The sequence below is a fragment of the Squalius cephalus genome (assembly GCF_949319135.1).
Source record: "Squalius cephalus genome assembly, chromosome: 23".
Classification (NCBI taxonomy): Eukaryota; Metazoa; Chordata; class Actinopteri; order Cypriniformes; family Leuciscidae; genus Squalius; species Squalius cephalus.
This window is the reverse complement of record NC_137144.1, coordinates 16,150,449-16,169,336: the sequence shown is the minus strand read 5'-3', so window position 1 is coordinate 16,169,336 and position 18,888 is coordinate 16,150,449. Positions and strand designations below refer to the sequence as shown.

General features: G+C 35.4%; 1 protein-coding gene across 8 annotated transcripts in view; it reads right to left on the bottom strand.

Annotated features, from left to right (window-relative positions):
* The window catches only part of magi2b (membrane associated guanylate kinase, WW and PDZ domain containing 2b), an 85,805-nt gene that overhangs the window by 36,268 nt on the left and 30,649 nt on the right, over window positions 1–18,888 (bottom strand). For all 8 annotated transcript variants that reach the window (XM_079858571.1, XM_079858570.1, XM_079858573.1 and 5 more), the window contains exons 3-6: window positions 7,003–7,122; window positions 5,105–5,320; window positions 3,621–3,840; window positions 1,246–1,325 (exon numbers count right to left, since the gene is read on the bottom strand). In XM_079858571.1, the coding sequence (XP_079714697.1) occupies window positions 1,246–1,325; window positions 3,621–3,840; window positions 5,105–5,320; window positions 7,003–7,122 (636 nt within the window). The remainder of the gene's footprint in view (window positions 1–1,245; window positions 1,326–3,620; window positions 3,841–5,104; window positions 5,321–7,002; window positions 7,123–18,888) is intronic.

Below are 18,888 nucleotides of genomic sequence, written 5' to 3'. Positions count from 1 at the left end.
CAAGCAAATTAATAAATGAATAGAGGATAATTGGCTTAATGGATGAATAAACTGACAAAAGGTTGGTTGGTTGGTTGAAAGGATGGATGGTTGGATGGATAGATGGATGGATGGATGGATGGATAAACAAACACACAAATTAATCAACAAGCAAATTAATAAATGAATAGAGGATAAAAGGCTTAATGGATGAATGAACTAACAAACGGTTGGATAGATGGAAGGGTATTTGGATGGATGGATGGATGAATAGATGGATGGATGAATAGATGGATGGATGGATGGATGGATGGATGGATGGATGGATGGATGGATGAACAAACGCACAAATTAATCAACAAGCAAATTAATAAATGAATAGAGGATAATTGGCTTAATGGAGGAATAAACTGACAAAAGGTTGGTTGGGTGGTTGAAAGGATGGATGGATGGATGGATGGATGGATAAACAAACACAAATTAATCAACAAGCAAATTAATAAATGAATAGAGGATAAAAGGCTTAATGGATGAATGAACTAACAAACGGTTGGATAAATGGATGGGTATTTGGATGGATGGATGAATAGATGGATGGATAGATGGATGGATGGATAGATGGATGGATGGATGGATGGATGAACAAACGCACAAAATAATCAACAAGCAAATTAATAAATGAATAGAGGATAATTGGCTTAATGGAGGAATAAACTAACAAAAGGTTGGTTGGTTGGTTGGTTGGTTGAATTAATGGATGGATGGATGGAAGGATGGATGGATGGATGGAAGGATGGATGGATAAATGAACAATTGATTCAGCAAGCAATTGAATGCATGAATAAATGAATGGAGAATAGATGCTTAATGGACTAATGGATAAACAAATGAATGGCTATAAAGATGGGTGGCTTTACAAAATGAACAAAATGGTTGGTTTAATGAACAAAAAAAAGAAAGATTAAAGAGATAAACTGATGCATCAATGGTAAATGAACTTTCTTTTTATCCAATCCATCCATCCATTCATAAACACAGTGAGTAAACATCATGAGCTAGCAGAGTTTGTCTTTCTGGATGTTTCATGAAACCAGAGCATGTCCTGACATCGTGAACAAACGCACAAAATGGAAATTCGTGTTACACTCTCACACGCGCATGTCTCCGGGGGAGGGGGGGTACAAGTAGAGGTCACGACATCAAATTTCTCCAAGCGTAAAAAGGAGAAACATACTCACACACACGTTAAAACACCAGTGCACTCACCATCTTCCTCACATTCCTCCGGGGGCTTGGCTTTCTTCGCTAGCCGAGGGTCGAGCCATGACGTCGTTTTGGTATTGTGACTGAAAAGAAAGTAATTTTGTAACAATTAATAGTACATATGATAGAGTTTAGTTACCATTATCCGAATCGGAAGCATTTTTATGGGTGTTATGTCAGCCAAATGTTGGTACAAGCCTCACTTTGAAATGTAAAACATTCTAGACTAGATATCCCAGAAGGCCTTAGTCGCAGTGGTTGGGGGTTTTCCAGTTAAAACAATGACAATCAATAGTTTTAATAAGTCCCTTGTTTCTCATTAAGGACAGATGGAGGGAGGGGAACATCTTTCTCTCACTCTTAAGACCGTTCTTCCCTCTGTTACTCCGGCAGATTCAGTTTTATGGTGATCCATTCATCATCATGATGATTCATGACGGTAACTGAAGTTGTAACTGAAGATGGTAACTTAAGATTCAATGATTGGTTGGCATCATCACTAAAAATTTCATGGAAGTCCATGTGCAGCATTTTATATCTATAAAGACTTGTTCTTTAAAAAAAAAACTGCTTTTTATGACAAATTATTGTAATATTTTGGTTTATATAAATGAAAAACCTTCCATGTAGCACTCATCATTTTAAACAGAATTGTCTATGATTGTTTAGTTCAAATAATAATAAAAAATATGAAAATATTAATTCATAATTCATATTTATATAAGTATATAATTCATATAAAAATGAATTTATTATATATTAAAAATCTATTCATTTCAGAGGCAAGTACTTAAATTAAATTCCTTCAAAAGATATAGTTAACATAACATAAAATATATAACTAAAATATATCATTTTAGCCAGCTCCGGCTGCTGGATTTCATCTGAGGATAAGCTTTTTTCTTCTTTTCTTTTTTGTTGCAAAAACAACCCTAAATTCCCTAAATATTAAATATATGCTCATATATAATTAATATTTAAAAATTCAACTCTGAGAGAAGTGTTCCTTTTCTAGTATGTTTAGCATTCATGTAACTAGCTTTTCTATGCCTATATTCACCCTAGTGAAAAATATATATACTAAAATGTATTTGAAATACAGTTATACTACAAATACATTTACACAATTATATACTAAATATAAATACCCTGCAATTGTACTTTTGGTATACTAAACTGGTATACTTAAAGTCTGCTTAATTGGAACCATTAATCTTGTACTTAATGCACTTTAATCATGCAGAAATATTGCTGCAGTCCAACTAAATATATACTTAAGTATACTTGATTGTGCTAAAGTGGAACTATTGCAAGTATACTTAAGGTAGGCTACACTTTAAATATCTTGCATTTAAAGACTGATATTATACAGAGATCATACAATCCTAATTAATAATGATATTAAAACACATTTTAGGCTTAATATTAAGAAATGTTCATTTTGAAATAAACTTTAATTATAATTTTATATCAGTAAGTCTTAAGACTGCTCTGATCGGATTTCGCATGGTTTATGTGACTTTCTCATGCCAAGTAAAACGTAAACGTCAGAAGCTGTTATAGGAAACATACTGAAAGTCGCTGCAGAAACAAGGTTGTGTTGTTGCAAAGTGCCGAACGAGCAGAAAATGACAATATTGGAAACATGTTTTGATGTGACTTTAGATGTGAATGGCTGCTTATTGACATGGCATAGCAGTGGCTTAAGTTACCTCTCAAAAGTAGCCTTTTTTTCCAATTGTTTGAATGAAAATATCCATCACTGTTTTTTCTCAGTGTTCTTAAGTAGTCTATTTTATTATTATCTTATTAATAATTCACAAATGATTGGCATCACTGGTTCAGTCAACAGAAATATAGGACACATAATAACCACTGAAACATCCACAGGGAAAGTGTTTAAAGTAAGCAAAATTGCGTTCAAAGACGTCTAAATAGCCGTCCAAACACAGCCCAAGAAATGAAACCTAACACCTTGTAATCACTGTTGACTGGAATATCATACATCTCGCAAGTTATTTTGGCAAAAATTACATGTAACCAAATTGGCTAGAAGTGGGTTATTCATAGCTGGACTATATCGAGTCTATAGTTAACCTAGACGGTGAAATGACAGCTATTGCTTGCTGGGTCAGGTCTGTCGGAGCGCTCATGGTACGCAAAGTGTAGGCGCCGCTGATTTAAGTGTATAAAGTCCTACAAATCATTTCCAAAATGCAGTCAACTGAACTGCATTACACTGAGTGAGCTCAATACGGCACGCATAAATAATTCAGACATCCGTAACAATCTGTAAAAGAGGACTGTGCAACAGGTAGCGCTCCATATGCTCACGCCTCTTTCATTATGAAGTGTGCTTTGAAGTGCACTTCACTCACTCTATGAAGTAAACTTCTCCTTTTTCAGTGTAGGCCATCTCCCAGTTGTCTGGCAAAGGGCCCAGGTCGTCATTCTCCTGGGAGTCTTGTGGAGACTTGGGAGCGTCTACTTCTTCCTCCTGGGCATCTGTGGCGGTGAGGGTGGGGGTCTCAGGTGGGCATGGCTGGACGGGCACGTCTCCAGAAGCGTCGGTGCTCTTGTCCTCGTGTTCGCTCGATTCTTTGAGGTAAACAAAAGGAATCAGTGTCGAGCCTGACCTTCCGACTGAGACTTATTTGACTGTAGATTTTTAGAAAAGTATAATATAATGAGATACTGTTACATAAATCAAACAAGTAATGATTAGAACTGTCAACTCGTATTAACATACATTACATTTTTTTGACAGCATGAACACATTTATTAAATTTATAAAATGAAGACAGATGTTTTAATAGTGAACTATCCGAATGAGTCTAAATGCGGCAATTTTTTTTATCCAAATCCGGCTCTTCATATAGATTAAAGCTAACACGGCTAAAGTAGTTCCAGGCAGGTCTTGACCGCATTACAGTTTCATATCACTTCGCCAAATGATTTCAGTTATAAGGTCCTTACAGACTACAACAACAAAAGAACCAAAACCCACAACGACACTGACCAAGCAAATAAATATAGCAAACAATAGGATAAAAACGAAACAAAAAATTACATGTTTTTTGCCACAAAATTACGTTTTATAATGTAAGGAACGCACATACTCTCTTTCTCCCGCTCTCCCACTCAAACGCACACACATACAGTACGGACACACACTTTCAGATAAACGTGTTGTCAGTGCTGCTCTGATGATTTTATCAGTAAAATAGTTAAAAGCTTCATGACATTTCTCACTAGCGAGGTAATAACGGCGCTGTTCTTGAAGCAGATAAACTTACAGATTTGCTATTAGTAGAGACGCTGCTGCTGAACACTGTTGAGAGACGTACAGACTCCGAACCTGACAAATGTCTTCAAATATAACATCTGAACAACGTCGTGAGGTGTGGTCACCATAGTATAAGTGGAATAATTGACTACAGTCTATTGAATTATTAGAAAATACTGCTTTGCGTTGTGGCTGCATTACCGCCTTGGGTGAATCAATTATTCCTTACATTTTAAAAGTATCATATTGCAACTTTATCATTATAAATGTTTAATTTCAAATACATGACATACAAGTTTGATGACATGACATGTATGTATATGGCATTTTCCATATATTAAAATGTTCTAATGAAAACAACTACAGAAAAATGGCACCAGCCCAATAATTAAAAGCCTCGTTTGCTCGGTATATTTTGAAACCTCATCTTTGAGTTACGAACAACAGAAGAGTTTAAATAATGCTCCAGACTCTCATCTAAAATGTCTTTCATTAGAAATGAGTCGCACAACTATGAAGCCCGCATTCATAATTGACTCATTCGAAACTATCTGGGTAACAGTGGTAGTTTGTAACCTGGTGTGATGACGATGCCGTTGCCATTGACGACGGGGCTCTCTTCCTCCTCCTCTTCTGGTGGCTCAATGCTGTCCTTCTCCATGTTGCTGACGGACTTGTTTCTCTTCCTTTTTCCCTCTGCGCTGGGTCGGGCACCGGGCAAGAGTTGGTCCGTCACATTAAACAGCATCTGCGTGGGTTCGGCAGGAGGCTTTGGCGTGCCATAGAAGTTATCTAGAAACGACAACAACAACAAAAACATTTTTGGGACTTAAATGCTTCCACAGCTACTTGGCATGCAAAAAGGTGAAGTCAGATTTTCCAAGTAACTTTTCAATCATGTTTTTTCATGAACTTTGCTGGAGTTATTTTTTTCTGTGATGTTTGCCATTACGGCACCCTTGTGCACTGGCGACTCAATAATTTCATTCAAGATTGAAAAGAAATCATGTGTATCCAGGGAAATCTGTTTAATGATTAAAAACTGAGCTCCTGTGCGGGTACGGCACAGGCTTTATGAATTCATTTGCAAGACTTAAGGGACAGAAACAGAAGAGGTGAAGTTAATAGATTCATTTACATTACAGCCTGTGACCCGGAATCATTGACTGGGAGTGAGTTAACTTAAAGGGTTAGTTCAACCAAAAATGAAAATTCTGTCATTAATGAATCACCCTCATATCGTTCCAAACCCGTAATACTTTCGTTGATCTTCGGAACACAAATGAAGATCTTTTTAATTAAATCTGAGGGCTTTCTGTCCCTACATTGACAGTCTAAGCAACTACCTCTTTCAAGTCCCAGAAAGGTAGTAAAGACATCATTAAAATAATCCATGTGACCTCAGTGGTTTAACCTCAGTTTTAGGACCTGAAATCACCTCAAACAAGGCCATATGAAGCCTATGAAATCAGTTTACCCACAGTTGCTCTGACTTCTATTTAATTTCTATATCCTGTTAAATGACAAACACAGTCATTTTTATTGTGTTGACATGAACCATGATTTGATAATAGCTATTGCTAGTCAGAGGAAGATGGTATTTTCTCATTCTAGAGAGCATTTGATTTGACAAATATATGGATATGCAAAATGTAGGTCCATTTTTCCATAAGTCAAATATCGTTTTTGTCCCCCTAATGTTTTTGAAAGAAGTCTCTTATGCTCACCAAGCTGCATTTATTTGATCAAAATACATTAAAAACAGTAATATTATGAAATATTATAACAATTTTAATAACTGCTTTCTATTTAAATATATTAAATCATAACTAACATATTCAAAGTCTGTCCAGTAACTGATAAACTGCTGATGAACTCTAAAAAAGTTAATTTAGGCATCACAACATTATAAATGTACAGCATGAAAAATGTATATTAATTGAGTCTTGCTAAAGATTACATTTAACTGTGTTATTAAATTAATAGTGTTTTAAATATTAACTTTAAGTGAGTTTTAAATGATTTCAAAGATAATCAAAATGTAAAAAATAAGGGAAAAATCCCCCAATATCTGCCGATAATCAAAATGATCCCTATTAAATGTTATTTGTCGAAGCTATAAAATGAATCTCGAATTTGCATTTCTCTGCAGTTTTAGAGTGTATATAAAGTTATTCTCAAAGTGCCAGACTGAAGCTGTTATGATGCTGTGCCTCACAGAATCATGGGAAGGATCTCCTCTCCTCATAAAGGGAAAAGAAACCTGCGTCTAAAAGTAGTCCACACACCTCAGTCGGTCCTCAAGAGACCAAACTGCACTAGTTCTGATTACCTTTGCTCAATGTCAAAGACTTTTTTGCAGTAAAATCAAGCAAATTGAAGAAAATTCATATTCCAGGCTATTATGGCTTTTTTTATTTCAAGAGGTAATGATTTATGGAGATGTGGGAGGTTTAATGGTGAATTTCACTTACCTTCATACGTTCCACTTTCTAACAAGGCCCCACTTTTCTCTAATTCCATAAACCGCTCAACGCTCACAAAATTGTAGTCCACACCAGGGACCTCCCCCTCTTTGGGCTGTCTCGTCGTGCCTGCGGACAAAACAACACGTACTTTATCACATCTGTCAGAATGCTGGTAAAAGACAATCATAATCCTATAGCATGGTATTCAACCAAGTAGATTTTAAATGTATTTCATTTTAATTATTGGTTTATTTAAATAGGACAGTACAAAAAAACATGATCCCTGCAAAAGCGCTGGAAATATGCATTGTACTTAAGGAATATAATATATGCTATTTGCAATATTTTAATGCAAAATGTAAAATACAATAGAAATGAAGTTTAAATTGATGAATGTTTGACAATTATGATATATAATTATTCAAAGATACAAAGTAATAAACAGTAATATTTATCTGCATATTTTACTAAAATATTTTAACATACAAAAACTGCAACAGAAATCTCAGTGAACAATTTGGACTGAGTTGTTAAATCAAATTTGTAAGGATTCACTGAAATGGACAGTTTGAGCGTCACAGAAATGAATCAGACTTGTTATAATCTTCTGAAGTTTAAAGAAAGTTAAAAGACAAATAACATTTGCATAAAAATAACTAAAATTCACAATATTTCTTATTTTTATATTGCAGGAAAACTGTGAATTCTTAGTGTATCTTTTATATTCAGCAAGTCAGTAAGATTCAAGTAAGTTTTATTCATGGAAGCATTAAATTGATCAAAAGTGACAATAAATATGTTTATATTACAAAATATTAGTGAATAAATGCTTCCATAAAGTTTCCATAAAAATATTAAGCAGCACAACTGTTTCAACATTGATAAGAAATGTTTCTTGAGCAGCAAATCAGCATATTAATATATATATATATATATATATATATATATATATATATATATATATATATATGTGAGTGTGTGTGTGTGTGTGTATTTTAATTAATATTTTTTTTTATTAAATAAATGCAGCTTGATGAGCATTTAAAACTTCATTTAAAAACATATTTCAAAAATCTTACTGACCACAAATATATAAATCCTCTAAAACTTTCTGGTGCTTTTTTAAAAGGATCAGCATTAATAATGCAGTTATACAATAAGCAGAACTATTAATGACAAACAGTCAGGTCAAACAAATTAAGCAATAAAGTAACTCTGAAAAATCAAGTGTCGTTTCCAAGTTCCATATTGACTGTTTATGTAAATTCGCCACATAATTAATGCATTAACTGAGGCTGAGTCTTCTGAGGGTAATCAAACATTCTTAAGAAATCAGGAACTGGGGATTTGCAAGACACATACTTAGCAACGATATCATAATCCAGTCCCTTGAGCTCTAAACCAAATCGTCTCTGATTTCCAAAAAAATCTCACTCTGAAGGGGAAAAAATAAATAAATCAAGCTTTTGGCTTGTGAACTTCACCACGAGAGAAACAGTGTATCCCTGCTGTTTGCTTTTACATGTTGCCTTTAATGACCTTCCCATCATGCCAAAGCAATGACCAATGACCAGGTGAAACAGACATTTATTACTCAATGCCAATGGGAAAACACTTACAACACGTGAGCCATTAAAATATGAAGCTGACTCATTCAGAAAAGCCATTTCATGTTTCTGTGAAAAATGACAGTGAATTCGAGATTAGGGTAGCCTTATTTAATTTAGCATTCTTATTAATTCGGGCAATTCAAAGGACAATTTAAGATTGATCAAGTGAGTGATCAAGATTTGATTTTACTTCAAAACGCGAGCACAGATGTAACGGATGGGTCATCAGATCAGCCTAATGATCCTAATCAATAATAACAGTCAGCTTGTAACCAAAGAGACATGAAATTAATACGAGATGCTGCTGAGAGAATCATCAGCTTTATGTCAACCTTTATATATCATTTCAGCTCAGAATGTTGTAGGCTGCATTCATTATTCTGTATTCTTGCTATCTGTCATCTTACCTGACAATTCCATCTGTGGGTTAGTACTTCTTTAATGAGCAGAATTAAATGATCCATTTTTAAAGTAACATTTTATCAACATAGTGCAATTAAATCCATCATAAACCCAATGCGATGCCTGTCACAACAGTTCTTTGCCAAATTAGCAGATAAACAGATGACAAACAGTTATCTTTAAATTACCATAGAGCTTAATCGGGACCTTGACAGGAATGAAAACGAGGCTGAGAGGGATAGAGGTACAGTGTGTTCAATGGATCCTACTGTTGTTTAACAACAAGCCCGATTGTTCAGATGACAAAAACGCCAGTTTTAAAAGTGAGTTGTGAAAATTAAGTGATCTAGGACTTTTATACAATGCGTGCCCTTGTAAAGACTGTAAAGCTTGGTCCCAATTCAGAGGCTGCATTCTTCCAATGACACAGAGTTCAAAGGCCACGTATTCAAAGTCCGCGAAGGTCAAACCAATTTGTTTTCAAATGTCTGAAAACAACACAGGGTTCACAGCCTGTCTAAAGTTCACCTTGGCCCATTTCTGTACATAATAAAGAGAATAAACTATACAAAAACACCTTCACCAGCACGCAATGAATCTTGGGATTGGCTAGGCTGCGTAGGATCCACTCGTTCTATTCGAATGCATTTGTAGGCCACATTCGAAATGATGCATTCGGCCTTTGAATGCAGCCCTCGAAGGGTGCAGCCTCTGATTTGGGACGCAACCTTGTTTTCATCCGTGTTACATTCAGTATGACGCCTAAGGTTTATAGAACAGCAAAGTTACTCAATCGTCCCAACCAAGGTTTGGATTCTAAAGCCAGCTAAAACTCATCCGATATAAGAAAACTGTTAGCCAGACACTATCAGCTAATAACAGGACTGCAGAGACTCAGCCAGTCAAACAGAAGCTAAACGTCTGCTGAGATAAAGCATTATCATTCATATATAACATCAATGGTCCAATCAGAAATCATTCTGGCTATTATTGCCATACAATTGCTAAACTGACTCCACCACAATGAATCAAACTGTCAGGAACAAATTTTATACATGCCCAGACTTCATTTTCATTATAATTTCATAATCATAACTAAACAAAATAAAGCACTTTTTAACAACAAAAAAGCTAAAGTGCTAAAGGAGGTTTCTGGACACATTTTGAAATAAGAATTTGGTCATATCGCCCACCCCTACTAATGCAGATTGATTGATAGGGTTGGAAGGGGCGAGTAGCGGGAGCCAACTTTCTGTTGACCCATGTCTTCATATGCCTCATCAAAATAAAATCGAAAGCAAGTTAAGGTCATCAATCTTCTTTTTGATGGAAATGACGACCGAGTGCGAACGAGTCACGAAGGCTAATATGCTGGTTTATATTGATTTTATTTTCAGGATCAGGCAATTACATGAGCCAGATTTGAACTCCGATCGACCACACAAGCAGCACCCGCTGTACCCGCTGGGTCATGTCACCGACTGAAGCAGATTTTAAAAATGAGTCCCAAGAGATTTTTAGCTTCTATGTATTTGCTTATATAACATGGAAAGCTTTCAAGCCAGTGCTGATAAAAGCATTTGCCTATATCTGTCAGATTCTTCAGGCACACTTAACACATTTCCACCATGAAGAAAAGAAAGCTCATTTCAGATTCAGAAGACAGATATGCATTACCTTGTATCTGGAAATCAAAGGCTACTGGAGTGTATTTCCCCTCTAGTGTGAACTCTTTAAACAAGAAAAGTCCATTTTGATTTTGGGGCTAAAATGACAGCCCATATGTGCTGCTTGGAGAGGCCAAGGTACCACTGAATTATGAAAGTAAGACAAAATCTAATATATTTTTTAAGTGAGAGAGAGAAAGATTGGGAAATGAGAGACAAGTACATCACGCACAGCTTATGTAATATGCAGACAGGAATGGCACATTGTGGTCTAGAACATTTAAATATTCAAGGATATTCACCTGAACATCATTTCACCAGCGATAAGCCTAAATATAGTACCTGTGAATCCTTTTACAAATTCAGTGGCTCCCCTGAGATGACGGCCTAATGCTGAAGATATTTTGTGCGTAATCTGTACAAACCAAGAGGCCTTTTTTTTACATGTCACATATTGTACCATTTTAATATTATTTAAATACAAATAATAATCATAAACAACCATTTAGCAACCACATACTGTAGTACGGTAATAACTAAAAACACCTTACTAACCAAATAGCAACACCCTGGCAACCATTTACAATGGCAGGGAACCGGATGGATGGATGGATGGATGGATGGATGGATGGATGGATGGATGGATGGATGGATGGATGGATGGATGGATGGATGGATGGATGGATGGATGGATGGATGGATGGATGGATGGATGGATGGATGGATGGATGGATGGATGGATGGATGGACTTATTTAAGTTCAGACTTGGTTTCTCTTGTTTTTAGCATTAAATGCTAACAGCTAATTCCCATTTCATGGATCAAAACTTTTGACAACAAATAAAGTTTAGAATAAGCCTAACATCGATTTATCACCGTAACTAAATTAACCATGTACATATTCATCTGTGATATTACAAATATGTGAATCATCTCAAAAATGTAGAGGCCTCCATGGAGATATGATCTCAGGGTTCTGACAATGCGCTTTTTTATGTCCAGGGAATATAATCGCTGACTGAGTCAATTCAAATGTGTGTGCGCAACGTAAATACTTGCGTCTGTCTGCTGACAAAGGCCTGAACATGACACTGAGGAAATTAAACAGAAGCATTGCTGATTTTCATGTGCATCATTAATATACATAGCTTATTAATCAGATATAATTAATGTACAGTTCTCGCCTCAGAATTAAACATTTTTGGGGGCGGGGTTTCTTTCTTTTGGAGCACAAATCTTGTGATCTAAAAATCAGTTTACAACATTTAGAAAACATTATGCAGACATTATGAATATATGCTAAGACAACTAGGTTTTATTCCCCAAAAAGTGTAAACACTGGGCATGAGCATATTTGATGTGGATATTTATATACAGTATACATATGTTCATAGTAGTCAAAATATTATAATATATATATATAAAATATTGGTAAATATATAAATAATTGGTATATTGGTATATATTAAGTACAATCAACTTGGATGTTTAAGTCATTTCAACTTAAATTACATTAAACTGAAAAATTAGTTGAATCTTGTATAACAAAAACAGTTGAAAATTGCTTATAACTTGTTTTGATGAGATAAAGCAATGTAGAAATATATGTTGTCATAACATACATTTTTGATGAGTTAAAACATTGATCATATACATTTTTACAGTAATATAAATATATATATAAAACTATAAAATATTAAATAAATATATACATTTAAATCTAGCTGATTAGTGATAAAGAACCCGTTTTAAAACTAAATATTTTTCGCTTATTTCGTTTGGTGCTGCTGATCTGTCCCAGCTAATACATCTGTTCAGATGACTACCTGAAGAGCCCTGATTAAATCCATCCATGGGGTAAATCTGATTATAACAGGGCATAGAAACTGGCTTAGTGTCTCTCTCTCTCTCTCTCTCTCTCTCTCTCTCTCTCTCTCATGCGATTATGGTTGATGTGATTGTGAGAAATGATGAGAGAAAATTGTGTCCAGCCTTACCTGTTTTCATTTGTCTGCTTGATTACCTCTTTATATCATCTTCCCATGAAACCATCTCTAAAATGTGAAACAATCTTTCAGGTGCGAGCATTTCACACTTACTGAGGCACTGCCGTCCTGTTCGAATACACTGTCAAAGCCAATCAAGTGCAAGCATTCAAAAGGCACCTCTTCCTCTCAGAGCGCTGCTATGGCTTTACTCCACAGTCCTCAACCACGGCACCTCATTCTCAGCCTCTTGCTGTCTCGACTCATCTCCTCAGGAATTCTCCGCTTTCAAGTCGTCAGCGGCATCTCTTTGGATCACTTGGATTGCGAATGACATTCCCACCTGCTAAACAAAGCCCTGACAACAACTGATGCTCCAGACATACTCAGACAAGCCTCAGACAAGCCTTAGACAAGAATCATATAAACAGCAGCATGCAGAAACCATATTCACAACAATGATTTTTGATGCAGCAACAATAAATCTAAACCAAACACTCTTTCCCCAAACATCTATTTGCCACTAAGAGAAAACTTGCACAACAACTATAAGCCATGAAAGTGCACACGCTAGTTAATTATTCAGAGTAAATGAGTGTTCTGTGGCAACCGCTTTTATTATGTAAAAAGAAAAACATTGATTTTTGCCTGAGGAACATACTGATATCTAAGTGTTATAAATATATATATATATATATATATATATATTAAGAAAAATTATAATACAATATCATTTAAATATAATTTGTAATTATTACTTTATTACATATATATTTCAGTAATTTATGTAATATAAATACTTTATTAATTATAACTATTATACTACTAATTTAATAATATAATAAACATACTAATATAATAATATAAATAATTAAAATAATATACTACTGTGTGATGATATACTTATTTATATTAATTTAGTATTATAATACGCATATTTTATATATATATATACACACACATATATATATATATATATATATATATATATATATATATATATACATTGTGTGTGTGATTAATTATATAGTTTTAACAAATCATTCAATATGAATACTTAATTAGTACTAGGTATTACTATTATATTATAACAATTATTATTGTTTATAACAATTTTTTTTATTTTAACTAATTGTTTATTTTATATAAATACTCAGAGATTTAATTATTACTAATTACTTTACTATCATCACCTGTTGAATAATAAAGATGTTATGTTAAAAAAAATTATATAAAAAGAAAATCCTGAATATTTTGGAACTGAACTCTGAAAGGTGAATACTAATAATTGAATTTTTAATCACAAAATGTGGGATTAAAATATTCACTGTGTAAATATACAAACATGTTAAACTGCAGCCACTAAAATGCAATAAAATTATTTTTTAATATACTTTTTTACTATTTATAAAAGACTTTTGTCATAACTCATAATATACATCTATATACAAGATTGACTCAACCAATGCCGTGAGTTTGGGAGGGCGGGGCTAAAATGTCACTTCCTTGCAAATAAATTTGTTAGTAGCTAATTTGAATGAACAACAGACCAAAGGATAAAAAAGTACTGCCACACCAAACAGCAGAGAGGTTTGAAAAGTTCTCAAGTTCAAGGTGTAAAAGGTAAGCTGGCAAACTAATGAAAGACTCAAATGTTCAAATATATTTTTCAGTCATCACAAATGACTCTTGGGGGTTGAAGTTGGATGATGGCTGACACCGAGGCCCTGCCCTTATATCCCATCTGTGAATGCGTTTGAGGGGTTGATGAGTGCCGGGGCTGAAGGGCTGAAATTTGCCTGTAATGGCCTGCAGCCTCACTGACACTCGTGACGGGGGGATCGTGTTCCCTCTAATCTGCGGTCAGTCCAACCTTGAAGCCCAGTGCTGCTCTGTGCGCTGAATCGCTAATGTTTCAATGGAGGTAAACAGCTCTCAGGGTGAGTAGAGGTGAAGGGATATGTGAGATACGGGTGCTCTGAAGTGAACGAGCCTATATCGGACGACCCAGGGGATACGATACGGCCAGAAAACATGAGGCACTGCGTTTTTGAACATGATGCAGGAAACGGCCCTTCAATCTATACATTGCCGTGCTCCTTCTCAGTGATTAAATCAATGATTCATCACATCGTAGGTGAACCGTAATGGATTGAACGCCATTAAATGTCTTCGGAAACCAGGGCAAATAAGGTGATCCTTCACTTGAAGGAGGAAACATATATTTGACTGAAAAAACTCCCAATGAAGAAGCCACAAAAACATTATAATCATTATAAAATTATAATATTATATTTTACATTGATTCAACTCATTATTTTAAAGTCAGTTTAATGCAATTTAAGTTGAAATAACTTAAACATCCAAGTTAAATTTAAGACAGCAACTTTTTTATGGTATGTATATAGTAAAAGTAGGAACAATCACTGTAGTAACTGGTATGTAATGGCATATAATGCATCCAGTGAAAAAAGGCATATATTAAAAAAAAAATATCCTGGGATTTTAAGATTCGATTGGATCAAGCGAAAATAATTAATCGGAAAATCAATACATTTCCTCAACCCAAAATTGTTGACCTCACAAACCAGAGTTAAATGCCCTTTTTATTAGCTTTCCCGTCCATCAGCACCGTCTTGTATAACTGATCTTCTCATGTCTCATGTGCTGACCTGTGAGAGAAGCGCTTGAAGGGGGGCAGGAAACAGAGAACGCTTTAGGAATATATTTGCGTCAGAGAAACAGCTCAACCTAGGGCTTTGAAACGGAGGGTCACATGAGGCGGCGAGCTACTAACTGTGACTAACACTGTCATACTTTAAAGCATTTCATGATAAGGCAGCACTGCAAAAAAATCCTATTCTTAATCGTTATTTCTGTCTTGGTCTCCAGTGGGGGGAGGGGGGGGGGGAATCACAGTAAGATTAAGATTAAGATTAAGACTTAATTAAACACCCTGATATACTCCTGGCAAAGTTCGTTTTCATTCATCGCTTAGTGTAAAAAGAAGTTTGAAATACATGGCCAGCGGTTACTGTTAGCGAACACCCGACGCCGCCCACACTGAGTGACGTTTAGATGAATATGGAAATATGTGCTGTGTGCTTTCCTCTCAATAACTAGATAAACAACAACAATGACAGCGATGAGAAAACAGCAGTTAAGAAAACATTTGCTAAGTGGATATGTTTGCACAAGCTCCAGCAAAGTCACATCACGTTTATTAATACAGCACTTTATACAACAGATTGCTTTAAAGCAGCAGCTTTACAGGATTAAATATGGAAAAAAACAGTGTCTTCTCAATTACAATTACAGCTACAGTTTCTACTATAAAATGACTCTACGGTGCATTCATGTATTTTATTCGTGGACGTCTGACCTCAACAGACTGAACAGAAGAAATGAACCGGAGAAGATTTACACGTCAAGGAATGGTAGTGCGAAGGTGTTTGACAGCCGAAAGTTCGCTTCGGCAAGCTGTTTCGAACTCCCGAAACAAACTCCAAACGAACTTTGCCATGGCCTGATTTTTTTGCGATAATCTTATTTTTTAAATTCTTAAAGCGGCCCTATTATGCCTTTTCACTCTTTCAACTTTAGTTAGTGTGTAATGTTGCTGTTTGAGGATAAAAAAGATCTGCAAGGTTACAAAGCTCAAAGTCCACTCAAAATGGAGATATTTTAGTTAAACAGAATCCACTTTCAAAGAACTAAAACGAATGGCTCTTTGGACTACAATGCGATTTTCCCGGGCTTTATGAAGTCATAATGTTTCTCATTTAAATAATCCCCGCCCACAGAATACGCAAAAAAAAAAAAAAAAATGTACGAGGCCTGGTTGAGCTGCTGCTATGTCAAAGAGACGCTGTTTTTAAGGCTAACGAACTTAGATTTATTTTAAACACTGTTCCTGAATATTATAATCCCAACATTTATCTGTACAAACAAAAGCTACTGTACACACAAAAGCTTCTCCTGAAATAGAGCAGTTTCCACTTTGTTGGGACAATCTGTTGTTTGAGGATCACAACTTGTCTTATTATTTGTAGTTGTGTTTTCTATTAACAGTTCTAATAATAATTTTTATGTTTCTTGCTACCCTCGCCTGCTAGCCAACATTAGTGTTGATATAGTGTTTACTGTAGCTTTTGTAAGCTCGCACTTTTCTAAGGCTGTTCAGGAAAACTGTTGGCCCCTCAGGAAAATTAACCATGTTTTTGTGATCGATTACCGTTTGTATAACCATAGTTTTCCGACAAATATCATGATTAAATGGTGGATAACATCGTATCTATAATGTATGAGAAAAACATACCATTCTGAAACGTCCTGTGAAATCTGTGCTTGCAAAGTTCGTGCATGATTTAACACTGAACAATAACATTGTCAGGGTCTTAATCGGGCTCGAATTGGACTGAAATGGCCGCCATACATTATATTTACACTAGAGTAGAACTCGCAGTTTTGGAGGGGTGGGACATTTCCCGCTGCCAATCACAACACATTGGGCCAGCTAACCAATCACAGCACATTTTGTAATTCGGAATGAGGGGCTTGATCGAAAGAGGAACTAAATGACTCGTTCGAGACAGACTGGGGAGAGGGGATATGTAATAATGTAAAATTTGTGAAAAATAATGTGTGTTTTTTTTTACAATCAAGCATGAAAGCATATTCTAGTACACCCCAAAAACAAAATCAAGACCATGTAAAAGGGTATAATAGGACCCCTTTAAAGCGAAGTCGAAGAGCGACATTTCAAACTAAAATTATGCTATTTATAAATAATGTTATTTTTGTTTTAAATTACGTAATTTTTGTTTGAAATGTCATTCTCTGATTTCACTGTAAGATTTTTTTTTTTTTTTTTTTAAATAAGAATATATGTTAAAACATAAGGTTGTGTATATATACATATGGACACAGCAACCTTATGTATTAACAAATAAACCTAAATAATGTTTCTTGAGCGGCAAATCAGCATATTAGAATGATTTCTGAAGGATCATGTGACACTGAACCCTGAGTAATAATGCTGAAAATTCAGCTGCATCACAGGAATTAATTGTAATATTATTTCAAAATTCTCTCTCTCTCTCTATATATATATATTTGTCAGTAACAAGCTACACTGGCATATTGTTTCAAAACTGACATCACAAACTAGTACACACACAAAAAAAAACTCAGATTTCTTTCAAACCCATTCTATTTCACCTTTTATTCACCTCTCGTGCAACACAAGAATTTATAGTCTCCATCTCATATACGTTCGAAAAGGCGTAAATAATCCCAAACCTCAATGCCTTCATTTTGATTTATGCCTCAGCTGACCAGATCCAGCACCAGTGTCTATTGGCTGTATCGCAGAGTCCCATCACTAACTGAGTGCACTGCCTGCCTGCCATGAAGGATGAGGAGACTCATACATCAGGGTGACGTCGGAGAGAGAGAGAGTCCCTGGTGGATTGAAAGGACATTTAAGAGTTTCATTCTGTCACCCAACACAGACACAAGCCAGCGCGGTTCTGACGGCCTCGCTCGAGTTTGCATCGAAGAGCACTTGCATGGACTCAGATATCATTCTTTCAATGTTTAGGATGTCGCACCGTAACGAGATGCTTTATTACCTTGATTTCCCACATATGTATAAAGCGGCTCCTGTGACGACAGCTCAAAATGCTCTCAGTGTCTCAACAGTGAGTCATCTCATCTGTAAACAGCACGGATGTTATGCAATCGACTTTTGCCGGAAGCTGGAATCTCTGCAAACTTGAAAGTGGGCAAACAGGGCTTTTTTTGTTGTTGTTGCTAAGAAAATCCAACAAACTCCAGAAGTGCAGTGGGAGGGTTTCAGTAAAACATGTTTAAGCGAAACAGTAGCAGAACTACAACAGCAGGCTTACGACACAAAGCCATGTAACTGAGTCTATACAGAAAATAAAGTGATTTCCAGATTTCTACATTGAGTATTGACTACAAAATACCCATAAAGCATTTATCTAGAGTCGCCATTAAGAACTATTACAAACCTGAGTGGTCATCATGAAATTTAATTTACATGATGAGAGGAATCACATTGGCATCCAATTGATAATTATTCTACATAGAACAGAATACATGGAGAAGATGACTAGAAGTGCCACTTCAACATAAAACAAAAGAATAAATTAATTCAAACATAAAAAGGTAAATACATAAATGGACAAATTAATAGACATTTAA